The sequence below is a fragment of the Meles meles genome, chromosome 11, assembly GCF_922984935.1.
Source record: "Meles meles chromosome 11, mMelMel3.1 paternal haplotype, whole genome shotgun sequence".
NCBI classification, from domain to species: domain Eukaryota; kingdom Metazoa; phylum Chordata; class Mammalia; order Carnivora; family Mustelidae; genus Meles; species Meles meles.
The window spans coordinates 95,113,176-95,130,608 of record NC_060076.1 but is presented as its reverse complement, the minus strand read 5'-3'; the positions used below and the strand labels follow the sequence as shown (position 1 = coordinate 95,130,608).

The 17,433-nt window shown below is 55.8% G+C and overlaps 1 protein-coding gene across 3 annotated transcripts in view; it reads right to left on the bottom strand.

Moving 5' to 3' along the window:
* The window catches only part of PHF2 (PHD finger protein 2), a 67,145-nt gene that overhangs the window by 17,114 nt on the left and 32,598 nt on the right, over window positions 1-17,433 (bottom strand). For all 3 annotated transcript variants that reach the window (XM_046023150.1, XM_046023152.1, XM_046023153.1), the window contains exons 3-8: window positions 13,955-14,069; window positions 5,644-5,804; window positions 4,032-4,173; window positions 1,530-1,716; window positions 639-801; window positions 103-190 (exon numbers count right to left, since the gene is read on the bottom strand). In XM_046023150.1, the coding sequence (XP_045879106.1) occupies window positions 103-190; window positions 639-801; window positions 1,530-1,716; window positions 4,032-4,173; window positions 5,644-5,804; window positions 13,955-14,069 (856 nt within the window). The remainder of the gene's footprint in view (window positions 1-102; window positions 191-638; window positions 802-1,529; window positions 1,717-4,031; window positions 4,174-5,643; window positions 5,805-13,954; window positions 14,070-17,433) is intronic.

The window sequence follows — 17,433 nt, the reverse complement described above, 5'->3', positions numbered from 1 at the left end:
GGGCCACAGAGGCTGCCCGGGGACCAGGTCACCCAAGGGCAAACTCGGGGGGATGCCACCACGCCAGCCTGGCAACAGGGACCCCAGCAGGCATGGCCCTACCTCATCTGCATCTCCACGCTCAGGCTGTGCAGGAAATGTCCCGCGAAGGCCAGGCAGTCCACGGGAGTGAGCGTGGCATAAATCCAGCCTGGAAAGCAGGGGCGTGGTTAGCCCTTGACCTCGCCCTCAGGGCGGGCTCCCGGCTGCAGCTTGGGCTTAGGTCATCCCGCCTGCCCTGGGGCCCCTGTCCACCCTGGTTGGCTGCCCCCACACCCCCTTCCTGCCCTGTGATGGGGAGCCTGCATCCACGCTGGCTTTCCTGCCTGGCACTGACCCAGGAACTGAAGAAACCCGCCCTGCCTGCCCCAGGTCAGCTGCCCAGCAGCCCCGACCCCCACACACAGGGCTAGGAGACGGGGCAGGGTGGCCACAGCCCAGGGGAATGGGCTCGCCCCTAGACCATCCCCGCACACAAGCCTCGGCCAGGAGCATCCCCCTTCTCCAGTACCGCAGGTGACGGCTGAGCGGGAGGCCCAAGGCCAGGGCAAAGGCGGGGAGCCTGGCGGAGTGGACGGGGCGCGGGACAGGGCACTCACCCGAGGGGATGAAGAGTGTCTGGCCCTGCTTGAGGGTGCACTTGTAACATCTGTCCACCTGGTCGGCAAAGAACATCTCGCTGTGGTTCGCCGCCGACTGCCAGCGCTCGTACAGGGAGATGTTGGCTGAAGCCGGCTTGATGAGATAGAAGATCTTCTCGCCCTGCCAACAAGAGGCCACTGGCAGAGCCCGACGCAATGCAAAGACACTGGGGGTCCCCGCGGTGCGTCCGGGCGTGAGCACCGCCCTCCCTGGAAGGTGCGGCCGCACGGGCTTCGCGGTGCAGTTTGTGAGCAGGGATGATGCGGCACAGGAGCCCCAGCGGCCGCACGCCGTGCTCGTGCGACCCCGGGACTGTCACGTGTGCCACGGGGCAGCAGGTGGGACCAGCGGTCTGATGAATTTCAAGAAAGCTCTGCTCCTGAGAGCCCTGGGGTCAGGGCTGCTCTGCCCTGCAGAACCCAGGGCCAGAACAATGAGCCGAGCCGCCCACCCCATGTCGGGCTCGGGCAGGTGTGGGGAGACCCCAGTGGGTGGTTGAGCCCAAGCCTTAGGGTCCGCTTGTTCGTTTGTCTTCAGGTTTCCCTTCTTCCCCGGCAGGAGCCTCCAGCCCTGCCCCCACACTCGCGTGGGCCCCTCTTCCAGGAAGTCCTCCCAGCACCACGTTCTCCCCCTTCGGTGTGCACACCTCAGAGCCCTGGGCTGCACTCCAGTGGGCTGCCTCCAAATGCTTCATGAACCCCCCTTCCGCAGAAACATGCAACATGTGACCCCAGCCCTCTGCCACCCAAGAGCCAGACTCCACGTCCCTCCTGGAGAAGCCGAGCGCTGGCCCAGCTGGGCTCGTGGGGACCGTGGGTGGCCCTGCGCGTGGAGCCGCGTGAGCCTACCTTGAGCACATGGTACCAGGCGGAGGCGCCTCCCGAGTCGATGTGGAAGTCGGTGTAGCTGTCCTTCACGCAGATAAGACAGTACTTGGTCACCTTGGGCTTCGCCAGCAGCGCATCATCGGGCCAGCAGTTCTCCACCCACGACAGCTTCTTGACAATGTCAGGCGGCTCCACGAAACTGGACATCCTGGGGCAGACGCAGGAGGAGGGGCACCAGTGACGGGACGTCCGCCGGGCCACCTGGCGTGGAAGGGGCTCCGGGGTCATGTCCCTCACCTACTTCTCCATCCCAGGCCACGTGGCATCACTCTTGCTCTATAGACAAGCAAACTAAGGTTCCCGGGGGGCAGAGGGAGCCCAGCTGCCGGGTGTGGCCATGGCAGGATCTAACACGGGTCTCCCACGGGGGACCAGAGACCGGGGACAGACCTGGAGAGCTGGAGGTGACTGTCCGGGGACGGGGGGCGGGGGGCAGACGGCAAATGGCACGTCTCGCACACAGCCCAGGCGCTCCCGGGCATCACTCGCTCGGAGAAAAGTGGCTGCTCTCCAGAACGGGCCAAGGGGCTGGGGATCACTGTCAAGCCAGCAGACTCCTTTCCAAGGAGAACACGGGAAGGCAAAGGTGGCCTTTCCAGTGAAATGTCACCATCCTGATTAAAACACACAGTGCCGCATCACCAGTGCACAGCCCGCGGTCCCTGGCAATGAGTGCCCAGTGTCCTCGCTGCCCCAGGCGGGACGGAACTGCACAGCCCAGCACTGAAGGCCATGCCTGCAGGACAAGACGGTCCTGAACTGCGGGCCTGGTCCAGCGACCCCGACCTCAACAGCCTCGTCAGCAGAGCCCCTTCCTTTAACTTTCCACCAGGTCCCCAGGTACCATCCCCCTCCCTGCTCCCCAGCGCCCTTCTTAACCAGTCCAGGCCCCTGCTGCCCTGGGGCCCTCTTGGTCCTCTGAACACCACCATCAGGGCTTCCCAAAACAGCCACGAATGTCCTCTCCCTGCTTTGTGGCTCCTCGGGTGCCAAGCTAGCCCGTTCTCCTGCCGCCAAGGCTAGCGGCTCCCTGCAGTCTCCCAGGGCCGAGGGTGGGTGTCCCAAGGCCTCCAGACACCCAAGGCCACCGTGGGTGCTGTGCAGCGGTAACCATGCATGTTCGCATCTCTGACAGCAGGCACATCACTCTCCATCTGTCACAGCAGTTGCCTCTGGGGTCAGGGGACATGGGAGTCACGGCAGGACCCCCAAGGCCGCAGACCCTGAGACCGCCACAGATGGTCCGTGCAATCAGGCCCAGCCCTTGCAGCCCCAGCTGACGTCCCCAGGGACAGACCGCACTGATTAAGTGGAAGCCACCCTCTCCCTCTCTGGTGGTGTAGACCAGAGTCCCAGCTGCTCAACAGCCGGGTGGGAAGTGTGCATGACCCCCGTGGTCCTCTGGTCAGGCCTGAGGACCCTGGAGGCACCACACGGTCTCTGCCAGCAAAGGGGTGGCCCCTAGAGGCCCCAGGGAAAACCCCAAGCCAAAGCATCCAGTCCCCAGCTCTGCACCCTGCAGCTCTCTATGAAGACTCAGGCTGCTCACAGCCCAAGCCGACAGCGACGTTCCCGAGTGTGCTCTCTGGGAGCAAAGCAACATGCCCATCACAACTCAGCGTGCGAGGAAATCCTTCCTGTGAACTCTCAGGTGGTGGCTTTGTCCTGATCCCATAAGCCATCCTATTTCCCTTTATGCCTTTGCTGTCAGGAAGCTCAAGCAGAACCCAGCGGCCGGTTGCAACATCCTGTCGGGGCTCGTGGCACAGCTCTGTATTCTCTGTCTCCGTGAGGCTTCCAGAAACTCTCCTACCTGCCCTTCTGTACATGAGCTACCTGGCTATGCCCTGAGCTTTCCAGAAGTCGGCAAGACAGGAAGGACCCAAAAGTGAAATCACATGTGAACGAAACCACTGTCACCAAGTCGGGCCCTGCGGTGCACAAAGGGCCCAGCTGGACAGCAGCAGGGATTTGGCTGAGAGGCAGGAAAGGTGGGGCCATGCCACGCCGGCCTGCCTCCATGACCCAGAAACCTGGACCTCGGTGGGCCCCAGTCAGCCACGGAGCCTCATGTCGGACCCTCCGCCCTGAGAAGAGCTGTGAACTGGGCGGGCCCAGCCGGTGCAGCTCGGGCTGAGATGGCCAGAGGGGCACAGCACGACCCCGCAGGGCTGCAGGTGTGAATTTGAGGCTGCGTCCGTGGATGTGTGCGGGCCCATGGGCCAGTGGGTACATACGTGTGCGCATGTGGGGACGCGTGTGGCTGTCTGCCCAAGTGCGTGAGCGTGAGTGTGCGCATTCGGAAGAATCGACACCACGCTGTTGACCCACAGCTCTTTCCGGGGAGGGGGATGGGCAGCCGGAGGAGGATTCAGCCCCTGGCTGCTCATTTTCTGTTTGAATTTGTCACAGTGCCTGAGAAGAGAGCCCGCCGCAGGCGGCCCGGAGCTGGCGGGCGCGCACCTGGTGTCGGAGAACTCGAGGCTGGTGAGGTTGAGCACCCGTTTGCGGTTGGTGCTGTAGTAGTAGTCCACGAACTCCTTCAGCTTCATCTTGCAGTCCTTCTGCTTGGCGACATCCGTCACGTCCACGCTCCGCTCCGGGCCTGCGGGCAGGGCAGGGGGATGGTGAGCGGGGCAGGACGTGCCGGGGAGGCTGCCGAGAAGGGCTGGGCCTGAGGCTCGGGTGCCGACGTCCGCCTGCGCCGGCTGCCCCTGCCCTTCAGCCGCGGAGAGCCCCGGGGCGCAGGAGGCCGCTGACACGCGGGCCCCAGTGAGGGTGGCCACAATAGCAAGTAAAAACACAGGACGTGAGGCACCCGTGGACTTCAGACAAGCGAATGACAAATATGTTGTTAGTCTGAGCACACCAAATAACGCCGGGAACGTGCTTATGTTTTAAAAATTTTAAAAATCCAAAAACTATGTTTCTAGGGCACCAACTTATCCTGAAAATGGGTAAGTAAAAGGAAAAACATTTTTCCTGCATTTCCTGTAGTTGATGAGGTAAAGATCGGGTTAAGAATCGCCGGTGACAGGAGGCTCCAGACAGCCCAGGACCTGACGAGGGTGAGCACGTCCCGTCTGACTCCTAAGTTCTTGTGGGACAAAGACGCACAGAACTCACGGCCTCCGCCTTCCCGACAGTCCGCCGGGGCCGCGTGGACCCCAGCTGCGGGCACAGAGGAGCTGGGCCCGTCACTGCTCAAGCACCTCCCGAGCCCCCAAAGAAGTCCCGCTGTCCACCTGAAGGCAAACCCGAGCATCTGCCCCGGCGGGGCGGGAACCACTGGGGACACAGGAGCCCCACGGGCAGGTTGTGCGACGTTCTAGACCAACAATGTGATCCTCCAGCAACCTCGGGAACAGAGAGGGGCCGAGGGGCATAATCACCAAATGCGGGGTGCGGTTCCCACTGCCCGCCCAGAAGGCATGCCCTGGGCCCCGGGGGAAACTGAGGCAGGGCTCTGGTATGAGTCATCAGAGCCATCAGCGCCACGGAGTGCGGGCCCGGGGCCCTGACACCGTTCTCACGCCGTCTGTGAGAGGCAGGGGGCAACACGGCTGTGGGCAGGATGATACCGGCTCACAGGCGGGGAGAGCTCAGGGAGTGCTCGGCGCCAGGGAGGCAGGCCCTAGACCCTAGCCGTTACTCCAGGGGTGTGGCCTCACCTAGGCACTGGGGCATTTCTCCCTCCCTGCCACCGGAGGGGGGTTGGGGTGCAGGCATTCTCAGGGTCTTCCCTCCTCTTGCCCTGGCCACCCTGCCATCCCCGTGAACACCCCGAGCCCCAGCCACCATGACGGCCTCAGCCTAGCCATGCGGGCCACAGTCACACGGGCACCGCTGCTCGGGGGGAGACGGCCTCACAGACCAGGGCCGAGCACACACAGGCACTGTCCTCCACCCACAGCTGCCCCAACAAGGGCGTCCACATTGAAAGGGCCCCTCACAGCCCCCATTTTGCAGCCAGAATAACTGAGGGGGCACAGCCAGGGTCGCACTCCATTTAGCGGGACAAAGGGAGCACGTGGCCCAGGGACCCGCTGGGGCCTTCAGCAAGCAGGCCACTCACCCACGTAGTTCTCGACGTCGCTGACATAGAAGGTGGGGGCTGGGACCGCCAGGCCCAACCCGTCTTTCTTGGGGACGAGGATGGGCTCAGCGAAGCCGTGCTCCTCCATGTAGCCCAGAGTGAGCTGGCTGCCTGGCACGCGGACCACCACGTCTTCCGCGCTGTGGGAAAAGTGGGCGTCGGGGGTCATGCCGGCCAGCGCCCCCGCCCCGCAGCTCCAAGACAGGCGTGGTTGTGGCCTCCGGGCGGGGAACACGAAGCCCCAGCTCCTGCCTCCCGCATGTTGGGAGGAGGCCTTGCCTGCAGCCCCACACCCAGGGCTCCAGGGGCAGCCACGGCGCTCAGACAGGGCCCTCAAGGTCCAGGAGGCCCAGGATGGGGAAATGCTGAAACCAGAACTCCCGCCGTGGCAGAGAAAGGCAGAAGTTTTGAGCGAGGTCTCTCCCTCTCCTCTCCTGCTCTACCTGCCCACCCTCCAGTCCCCGCGACTCCTCCCTAGTGCTCCATGTCACACCCTGCATAGGGCTAGGGTCAGGCCTGAGGACACGGTAGATGGAGACAAACCCCTCTTCAGGGAGAGCCCACCCCCCAAGACAAGCCAAGCACAGAACCGAGGGGAAGCTGTGTACGGGGCACTGCCCGGGGGACCAGGGACCTTCGGGACCCAGCTGGAACAGCACCAGTGGTGAACCTAGAGACCCTAGAGGGGCATGTGAGGCCATAAGCCCACAGCTGAGAGCAGACAGAGCTGGGGCGGGCTGGGGTGGGGGGATGGTGGCAGGAGTCCGGGTCAGAGCGGCCCATCCAGGCCTGGAGGGCCCGCAGGGAGCAGCACAGGCCCTGGAGTGGGCAGAATGTGGCCCGGGTGAGCAGGGACGAGGAGCCCGGTGGCTGGAGGCCTGTCTGCCCTGGTGGAGGGCTTCGGCCTCATACCAAGAGCACCGGGGAGCCACGGCACAGCTTAAGCAGGGCAACCACAGGTGGCGGTGAGTCCAGCAGTGGGAATGTGCAGGCGGCAGCCCAGAGCTGAGCTGACTCAGACGTGGGCTGAGGCAAGTGACAGGTTTGCCACAGAAGCGCCCATCAGAGAGATGGGGCAGGAGTTCAGAGGACTAGAGTCTGGAGAGGGAGGCTGAAGCCGCTGTCCAAGGGGCAGTCTGGGAGGCCAAGGGAATGGACGTGAACTCTGAGGGCAGAGAGACAGCAGGGACCAGACTCCAAGAGAGAGCAGTCAGCAGGAGAGGAGGCCGGGCAGACGGCGGTATCACAGCTCCAAGGAGAATGGGGCTTGAGAAGGGGCCCCAGGGCCATGTCCCACCAAGGGGCCAGTGAAGATAAGGATCGAGGAGACCCCCGGGGTTGGAGCACGTGGTGACAGGCCATTAGGCATGGACCAGGCGCGAGTGGCACGTGAGTGAGGAGGAGGAATGTGGTGAGCAGCAGGGAGCAGCTCCAAGAGCACGAGAAGAGGGCACAGTCAGCGGTGGGAGGCGCCGGACAAACCCGAATCCCCTTGTGTCACACAACCCCACGCACCAGGCAGACAGAACCGTCCTGTGGGGACTGGCTGCCGTGGGAAACCATGCGCTCTGAAGGCCCCGCCCCACAGACGGAGGTGGACCAGGGCGCAGCAGCAGACCCATCTACCAGCACGCGGGTCCATGCACTGAGGACAACAGACAACTGGGAAAGAGGGTTTCAGACAAACACACTGAACACGTTCACAGGGTAATGGAAGGATGGGGCAGAGAGCAGGGAGGGAGGAGAAACAGAGCAGGCAGCATGGACAATGTGTGAGCAGAAATTCTAGACACAAAAAACATTTTTGAAAAATTTTAAAAAACAATGCATTCAATGGTAGCTGCCTAGAAAAAAATGGTGAATTTGATGAAATATCTGAAAAATAAGATAGAGAATTGGGTAGACGCGCCATTAAAAAAGAAAACAGAACATTTTTTGGAACTGAGGTAAGATATAATTCTTCAAATTTAAAGAACTTACTGAGTCCTGAGTAGAATTAATAAAAACCAAATGCACATCTGGGAGCACTGTAGCATATCTGTGGTACATCAAGCACAAAGGGACAATCTTAATGTTTTCAGAGAAAAAAAACAGATTATTTACCAACGCAACCCAAACAAACGAAACACCAACCACTAGACTGACAACAGACATCTCATGAGCAACAAGAGATGCCAAAAGACAATAGAATAGTACCTTCAAAGATTGCAAGGAAAGTAACTTCTACTCTTGAATTTTAGATCCAGTTTAGAAAAATCAGGATCATTTAAGAGTAAGGATGAAATGAAAACATTTTAAAAATGGAGACTATGTCTATAAGCCTTTACTGAGCCACTAAAGGACAATAATTCAACAAGAGGGAAATCAAATCTAGAAGAAAGAAATGGGACTCAAGAAATAATGGAAAATTGTACCACGGATTTCTTACAACCCCTATCGAAATACCCATAGACTTCTCTGCAAAAACTGACAAGCTGAACTTGGAATGCTGAATGGAAATGCAAGGCACCCAGATGACCAAAACAGTCTTTTAAAAGAAGAACAAAGTTGAGGACACTTACCAATTTCAAAATTCACTCCAAAGCTACAGTAATCAAGACTGTGTAGTGCTGGCATGAGAAGAGAGAAGAGACATATGGATCAGTGGAGCAGAATCAAGTGTCCAAAAATAAACCCAAACATCTATGGTCAACTGCTTTGCATCAGGAACGCCGAGACAACTCAATGGGGAAAAAGTCATCTCAATAAACGGCACGTGGGAAAACTGGAGGTCCACATGCAAAAGAATGAAGTGCGATCCCTACCTCACATCATATACACAAATTAACTCAAAGCGAGTTGAAGACCTAAATACAAAAGTTAGAACCACAAAACGTTCAGAAGAAAACACAGGCATAGATCTTCATGACCCTGAATTTGGCAATGGTTTTTCAGAAGCCAAAACCATGAGCAACAACAACAAAACAAATAAATTAGACCCCATCAAAATGATAAACTTTTGTGCTTCAAAGGACACCATCAAGAAAATGGAAAGGCAGCCCACAGAATGGGAGAAAACATCTGATAAATGATGAATATCCAGAACTATTACAACTCAACAAGAAAAAGACAACCAATTAAATTAGACAGGGTTAGAGTAACTCGGAGTTGACTTCTGGAATCTACTAAGAGCTTGGACATGGTCATTCCTGTCCTCACAACAAGAGAAAGGCTGAACAAACTGAAAATCAATGAATTTTCTTAGATTCACAGAGAATTAGGGTTATAGGGCAAACAGCCACCCCCGAAATCTGCGGCGATAGGCAAATACAAAAAATCTCAACCGAGATAAACTTTACCTGAAGCAGAAGCTGCTGGAGGCAGTTAGTGGGAGGAATACTTAAATGGTAATTTTTGATAAAGTGCATAGGTTGAATGTGAACTTGCTTCAGTTAAGAACTCATGGGGGCTCCATCTCAAAGGAGACCCACACTTTCATGGGTTTTACCTCAGGATGTTCTGGTGAAGATCTGCTCCCACTTCAGGAAGGGTTGTGGGGAAGTGACTATGTTTTTCCTCTAGAACAAAAGTCTACCTTCCGGGAGAACTGACTTAACCAGGTCCTCATCTGATGAGGGGAAGGGCCAATGGCCTCCACCAGCCCCTACTAGCTTCCTGTCTCAGGAAAGCAGAGAAATGTTTCCAAAGGTAACAGCCCAGAGCCTCAGGGTCCACTGAAGCACTGAGGTTTACTATTCAATTACAGAACACTTCCCCTGCCCAAACCCGGACCGCCATATGACAGCAGAACAGTTGAGCGTAACTGAGAGACTAGTTCCATTTAAGAAGGAGTTGTTAGGGAAGCCCAGAGAAAACAGGAGAGGAGGGAAAAACAAGGAAACTACAAGAAAGTGATGTGTCTGGCACCTACAGTTGCAGTGGACATAGCCCAGTCCCTACTCAGGTCAACATGAAACCTCACTCTAAATGCATGAGCACCTCAGCTCATTTGACTCAACACATCATGTCCAGCTTTCCACAAGAAAACCCATAAGGCACGCTGAAAGCAAGAAACCCATAGCATGAAGAGACAAAACAAAGCACCCCCACCAGTCAGAAAGGCTAAAATCAAAAAGACAAGAAATAACAGGTGTTGGCGAGGATGTGGAGAAAGGGGAGCCCTCATGCACTGTTGGTGGGATGCAAACTGGTGTAGCCACTGGGGGAGTCTGTATGGAGGCTCCTTAAAAAATAAGAAATAGGGATACCACATGGTCCAGTAATCTTACTAATGGGTATTTACTAAAAGACAATGAAAACACTAATTCAAAAAGATGCACCCCTAGGTTTATAACACCACTATTTATAAGAGCCAAGAGATGGAAGCAGCCCAAGTGTCCACCCATTCACGAGTGGTCTATATACATGTTGGAATATTACTCAGCCATAAAAAAGAATGAAATCTTGCCATTTGCAACGACACAGATGAAGCTAGAGAGCACTGTGCTAAGCAAAATAAGTCAGAGAAAGACAAATACTGTACGATTTCACTCATATGTAAACTTTAAAAAACAAATGAACACAGGGAGGAAAAGGAAGTGAGACAAATCAAGAAACAGACTCTTCACTATAGAGAACATACTGACGGTCACGAGATGGGGGGGGGAATGGGGGAAACAGGGGATGGGGATCAAGAGTTCACATCCTGATAAGCACTGAAGTGATGTATAGAATTGTTGAATCTCTGGGGCACCTGGAAAGCTTAGTCCATTAAGCACCCAATTTTTGGTTTCAGCTCAGGTCATGATCTCAGGGTTCTGGGATTAAGCCCCAAATGGGGCTCCTGACTCAGTGGGGAGTCTGCTTCTCCCTCTCCCTCTGTCCCTCCCCACTGCTTGTGCATACATGGGTGCTCTCTCTCAAATAAATTTTTTAAAAATCTTTAAAAAATAAAACTTCAAAAAATTATGATTAATATGTTAGGAGTGCTAGTGGAAAAAGTGGACAACATGCAGAGAATGGAAGGGCAATATAAGTAGAGAAGTGGACACTCTGAGAATTAAAAAAAAATAACAGAAATAAGTTAAAAATTGTAACAGAAATGAAGAATGCCTTTTATGGGCTCATCAGTAGAGTGGACATGACTAAGAAAAGAATCAGTGAGGTAGAAGTTAAGTCAATGAAATCTGCCCAACCTACAATGCCAAGAGGAAAAGAATGAAAAAGGCAGGGAACAGAATATCCAAGAAGTGGAGAACTTGCAGAAAGAGTGTATGATGGGAATCCCAGAAATAAAAACAGAGAGAGGAGCAGAAGAAATGTTTGAAGTACTAATGGTTGAGAATTTTCTAAAAATAATGACAGACGTGAAACCACAGATGCTGAAAACTCAGACAACATCAAGCAGGATAAGTACCCCAAACTATTCCTAGGCATGTCATAATCAAACTACAAAAAATGAAAGACAGTATCTTGAAAAAGGCCACAGGAGAAAGATCCACTTCTGCCATGACAGTGTGAAGAGTTCTGACCCACAATCCAGCAAAACTGGTAAAAATTATTTGGAAAAACATTCAAGACCTCTGGAAATGGTTCTAAGAGCAAACATCAAATGAAGAAACATCTACTCAAGAAAATCTACAAAAACTTGGTATGAAAGGCAAGAGCATATAACCACTTCTCCCTTCACGTCCCTGGCTTGGCAAGGAAACTACTCTCTGGGAAGACTACAGCCAAGGACACATGAATGCTGGATGGGAGGGCTCCCCAGCTTCCAGGCAGAGTGCTTTCCTCCTGGTGGAACAGCATGGCAGTCTTTCTCATCCTGCCTTGGTTGTCTATTGCTGATTCTAAGTGTGGGGGGAGGACAGCCAAGACATGGGGGCTCCCTGCTTTCACCTGGCCCACAGGTACTGAGACCATACCCTGAATGTGGCACCCTGAGACTACTGGGGCCCTGGTCCCCCTTGCCCAGCCTCTTCTATTCAACATTCTACTAGAAGTCCTAGCCAGAGCAATTAGGCAAGAAAAAAAAGTAACACAGATTGGAAGGGAAGAAAGCAACGATCTATTCACAGATGACATGATCCTATATATAGAAAGTTGTAAGGAACCTACTAAAAAGTTACTCGAAATCATAAACTAGCTCATCAAGGTTGCAGGATACAAGGCCAATATACAAAAATCAACTGGATTTCAGAACAGTAGCACTGACATAAAATTAAGAATACAGTTCCACTTAAAAGACATCAAGAAGAACAAATTATTTAGGAATAAATTTAACAAAAGAGGTATAAAACTTTTGATGGAAATTTAAAAGATCTCAATAAGTGGGAAAATGTCTATGTCCAAGGGTCAGAAGACTGAGCATTTTTCAGATGGCAATACTCTGATTCTACTGCTTTACAGATTCACCAGAGTCCTTATCAGCGGACTTCTCTGTACATTTGACAAGCTAAAACTAAAATCTGCATGGAACTGCAACAGACCCAGAGTGGCCAAAACGATCTTGAAAAAAAGAAAAAGTTGGAGGACTCAACACTTCTTCATTTCAAAACATAATGCAAAGCACAGTAATCCAGACAGTGTGGAGACTGGCCTAAGGGTAAACAGAGATTAGCGGAGCAGAACTGAGTGTCCAGAAATAAATGGATACACTTACAGCTAAGGGCCAAGACAATTTAATAAAAAAGAACTGTTTTCTTATAAATGGTGCAGGGAAAAATGGAGAGCCACATGCAAAAAAAAAAAAAAAAAAAATTAGATCCTTACCACACACATATGAAGAAATTAACTCAAAATGTATCAAAGACCAAATTGTAAGACCTAGAAACTATAAAACTCTTAGAAGAAAACATAGGGATAAATCTTCACGACCTTGGGTTTAGACCTGGCAAATGAGCCTCAGCTATGACAACAAAAGCACTAAAAACAAAATTAAAAAATGGATAAACTGGACTCCATCAAAATGACAAATGTCTGTGCTTCCAAGAACACAACTGAGAAAGTGAAAAGTCTACAAAACAGAGTATTCACAAATCCTATCTGTTAAGAGACTTCTAAAATATGGAAAGAATTCTAATGACTCAATAATAAAAAGCACAAAAAAGTAAAAATGGGCAAAGGGTTTGAACTGACATTTCTCCAAGGAAGACCTACGAATGACCAGTACGCACATGAGAAGATGCTCGAAGTCACTCATCATTAGGGGAATGGCCATCAGAGCAGAGTGAGCCAACACTTCACACCTGGAAGGACGGTTAGAATCAAAGCGCCAGCACCCCCTGCTGGTGGGATCGGAAAGTGGTGTAACCACTTTGGAAAACAGTCTTGCAGTTCATTCCTCAGACAACGGAATGCAGAGCTACTCCTAAAAACATGAAAACATATGTCCAACAAGATCTTGTACAAGAATGTTTACAGTGGAAATATTCACAGTAGCCAAAAATCAGAAATAACCCAAATGTGTCTGCTGGTGAATGGATAAACAAAATGTGGTCCGGCCACACAACAGAATATTAAACAAAAGCTTCAGGCTGATGAAAACGGCCTACAATCGGCTGGTGGCGGCGCCCACATCTATGAATACACTAGAGACCACTGAATCGGGGGGGCCACACGGTATGGGAAAAGGGGGGGGGGAGAAGGAAGCCAGAGGAGGGGAAGGACCTTCTCCACACACGGTCACAAGTAAGAGTCACACTAGAACAGAAATCGCACGTGCAAGAAGACAGGGGAGTGAAATATTTGAACTGTTAAAAGGAAAAACCCCACCATGTAGGATTCTGTGTCCAGTGAATTACTCTTCAAAAGTTGAGGGAAAAAAGATATTCTCAGACAAACAAAAAAGTCTTCCAGGTGCGAGGGGCCGAGGGGACCCAGAGCTCTGACCCCGACCCTGCCCTCCACCCTTGCGTTGGACACAGGTGCTAGCAGAGAGTGCCCTGAGACGGGGGCCTGGGGACAGCCTGCCAGGCCCAGGGGCACAGAGGAAAGCCCAGGCCCGTGGGGGCTGGGAACTGCCATGTCCAGAGGGGGGTCTTAAGCAGGACCCCAGGCCCCACTGCTTGACTGGACATAACCTGAGGACAGCAGCCTCTCCCTCAGGACGGCTCCGTGCAAAGGGCCACAGCAGGTGGGGGAACCGGATGTGCCCAGAGGGAGAGGGTCCCCAGCACCTATGTGTGGAGGTGCTGTGAAGGGAGAGGCCGGGCCCCAGAGCCAGGGCTGCCTAGGGTTTCAGGGGCTACACCAGTCCCCTGAGGGAAGGCCACGCCCCTGACGCCCAGAGGGTGGGGCCGCTGCCGCCCACCTGGGGAAGGTCCGACTCCGCAGCTCCTTGATGAAGAGTTGGCTGCCATTCTGCACGGGCTTCACGTCAGGCGTCTGCCCTGGACCGTGTTTGTGCCAGGCCCTCTTCTTCTTCACTGTGGGGAGACAGGGCAGCTCAGGGACCCAGCCGGGAGGGCAGCCGAGGAGCCGTCCACAGCCCAACACTCAAGGCTAACACAGGCAGAGCCCTCATGGTCCCGCGGGGGTCTGGCCCACCCGCCTCCCTCCCTGCCCGACCCGAGCACCAGGATCTCTCCACCCACCCCGCCCTGCACCTGCCAAGCCCCTGCCTCAGTGAGCGCACCCAGAGCTAGGGTTGCCCCGGACCTTGTCTGCCAGGGCCCGTCTGCTGAGGGCGTGTCACGTCAGAGGCACCTACCGCGAAGTCCCACCAAGGTCGGCCTTTGGGACCCCTCCCCTCTGACCACGAATATCACAAACCCTGCCACTTCCCTGCTGGGACTCTGCTGTCCCGATAGCATGCAGCTGGGGCAGAGGCACAGAGAGGCACAGGGAGCTCCCACCCTCCTCACACCGGAGCTGTGCGCCCCTCACCCTCCCCGGTGTGTCCACCCCTGCGTACCACCACCCCGCCTGCTCCCTCCGACTCCCGTCTCGCGCGTGCGCCCAGGACACTGGGCACCCCGCACTGGACTTTCGGGAGACAAGTGTGTACACGTGCCCCTACTGGACCGTGACATGTTTGCAGGCACAAGCACAGCTGCGTGTGCACACACGCACACATGCACACACGTACACACACGCACACACACGCACTCTGGACGGCAAGCCCAGGAGGGGAGGGAAGTCATTTCCTTGTGGCCCGCAGCCCCCGCTCAGGACAGCCACGGGTGGCGGGGAGAGAGAACTGCACTGACGCACACACCCGTCCCTGGAGGCTCCGGGGCAGGGTCTGGAACAGCCTGGGTCAGACTGGCTGCGAGGGATTGCCGCCCGGCCCTCCGGATGCCCGTCCTTCACGGACAAGTTCCCCATCCCCCATGCAGTCACAGACCCCTGAGACTGTCTCCAACGACGACACAACATCTCTGTCATGCTTGGCTTGCCATGGCCAGGGTCTGAGCGGGCGTTACTGAAATCTGGCAAGACCCTGCCAAGGGAGGCCTCCGAGCTGAGGCTTCTGGTGGCATCGGGCACACACGGGAGCTCAGAAGGGCCCAGGCGCCTGACCAAATCTTTCCTGCCCCACCATCCTGTCACTGTGTGACCTTGCGCAAGTCACTGGGCATCTCTGTGCTGAATCTTTAACAGAGAGGAGCTAGTCCCAGCCTCCCGGACTCCTTGTGAGCCACAGGAGGCAAACGACATGCGGCACCCCACCTGCCCAGGAGCTCTTGGGGGGCACACTGTGCAAGCACGGCCCCTCCTCTTGGCACGGATGCTTGGGCTCCAGGCCCTTGTTCACAGGGCTCAGTCCTGCTCCAGACCTCCAAGCTCCCCCAGCTGCACCCGCTGCACCTGGCCCGGCCCAGCACCAGTGGGCACAGGGCGGAGGGAGGGACATTTGTGAATGGTGGGTCTCCTGGGCGGTGCACGGGCCCCTCAGTGCCCACTGAGCAGTCCAACTCTGCATGGGGGTCGCCAAAGCTGTAGGTGGCCTGGGAGTCGTCCCTGCTCCCCAAAGAGCCCAGCAGGCTCAGACGGGGGTCGGGGGGCACCACCCTGATGACGGCCCAAGTCATCCTGACTCTGAAACCAGTCTCCGTGTCCTCAGTCTTCTCCTAGGCCTGCAGCTGCCTCAGGACACGAGCCCGACCCCACACGCAAGGGGCTCTGGAGTCCACACGGAGCTCCCCACTGCACGGCCACGGGAGCGTCGTGGGCCTTGGCAATCGGCGGCCGACACCTGGCGGGGCTTCCCTGCCTGCCCCCATGGGAGGCGAGCCAGACTCCTGGGGAGCCCACTTACCAGGGGTCCGGAGTATCCAGGGCCTTGAGGAAGAGGAGGGGGAAGCCAGGCCGCATGCTGGCAGCCCTGAGCCACACCGCACGGAGGGGAGACCAGTGGAGAGACAGGGCATCCCCATGCAGTCTGGGGGGCCGCAGAGGTCCTCACGTGGGTCCCCCACGGTCCTCCAACACTGGCCCCCGCATCGCCCCTCACTGCACTTCCCAAGATCTCCACATGGAAGGCCTGCAGAGCCCCAAGGATGCAGATGCCTGGCCACACGGGGAAACGGAGTCCTGGAGGGCGGCTGGGGGATGGGGACGCAGTGTGGGAAAGCAGCAGCACCCACACCCGCCAGGAACTGGGCCTGAGAAGCAGTTGCTGCCTGCGGCTGGCGGCCTTCCCGGGCCCTCACTTGGACGGGGCACCGCGAGCACCCCGAGGACACTACGGCTAACACACGGGGCGACACAGATCCACAAGAGAGGCAGGCCGAGCATCACGGGGCTCCCCGTGTAGCCCTGGCTGGTGCGCTCCTTCCCTCCCCAGGGCCCAGAACACGCTGAGCCCCGAGGCCGAATGTCCTCCTGCCTGTGTGTCCCCTGATGAGGCAGCCTAGAGACCTCAGCCCAGCAGGAGGCCGGGGCGTGGGGGTGACAGGCCCCCCCCATAGCAGCTGCCCTTGGGCCATCACAGCTACAAAGGCCTCGGGGAGGAGGGATGTGGCCGGTCGGGAAGTGGCCTCTGAAGCAGGCCTGCTGGGGTCAGAACTGCTCTTGGGGCCCTGCTGCCCGAGCCTTCCCATCAGTGGGGACACCTTGCTGAGTTCCCTGGGGACCCCCAAGCCCCAACTCTGTGTAAACTGTGACTCTGTGGGCCCCCGTCCTCATCTCAACGTGACCACCACAGACCCACGCGGGGCCCCAAGCAGACTACGGGCTTAGGGGTCCCCTGGGGACGTGACACCATGCTGGTCCTCACCGTGGAGCATCTGACTGCAAAGAACCCCCAAACGAACCAGTGTGTCACCGTGACACAGACCCACTCCAAGGCGGAGTGACACACACTTGTGGGCGTGCATCCTGGCAGGAAATGCCTCTGACCCCAATGGCCATGCAGCCCCCAGTAACGGCAGGGAGCCCCGATCCACAGGAGTTATGAAGCTTGTGCGCACAGCCACACACACGTACACATATAAGCATCAACCCGTGCACGTGCGACACTCACGCACAAGCGTCCATGCTTCTGCACACGCACGTGTCTACACACACGTGTCCACACTTGCACACACACCGGTCTATACACTCACACACGTGTCCACGCTTGCGCACACACACCTGTCTATACACTCACACACGTGTCCATGCTTGTGCACATGCACCTGTCTACACACACGTGTCCACACTTGCACACACTCGTCTATGCGCTCACACACGTGCCAACGCTAGTGCACACGCACCTGTCTACACACGTGTCCACACTTGCACACACGCACCTGTCTATACACTCACACACACGTGCCCACGCTTGCACACACTCCTGTCTATGCA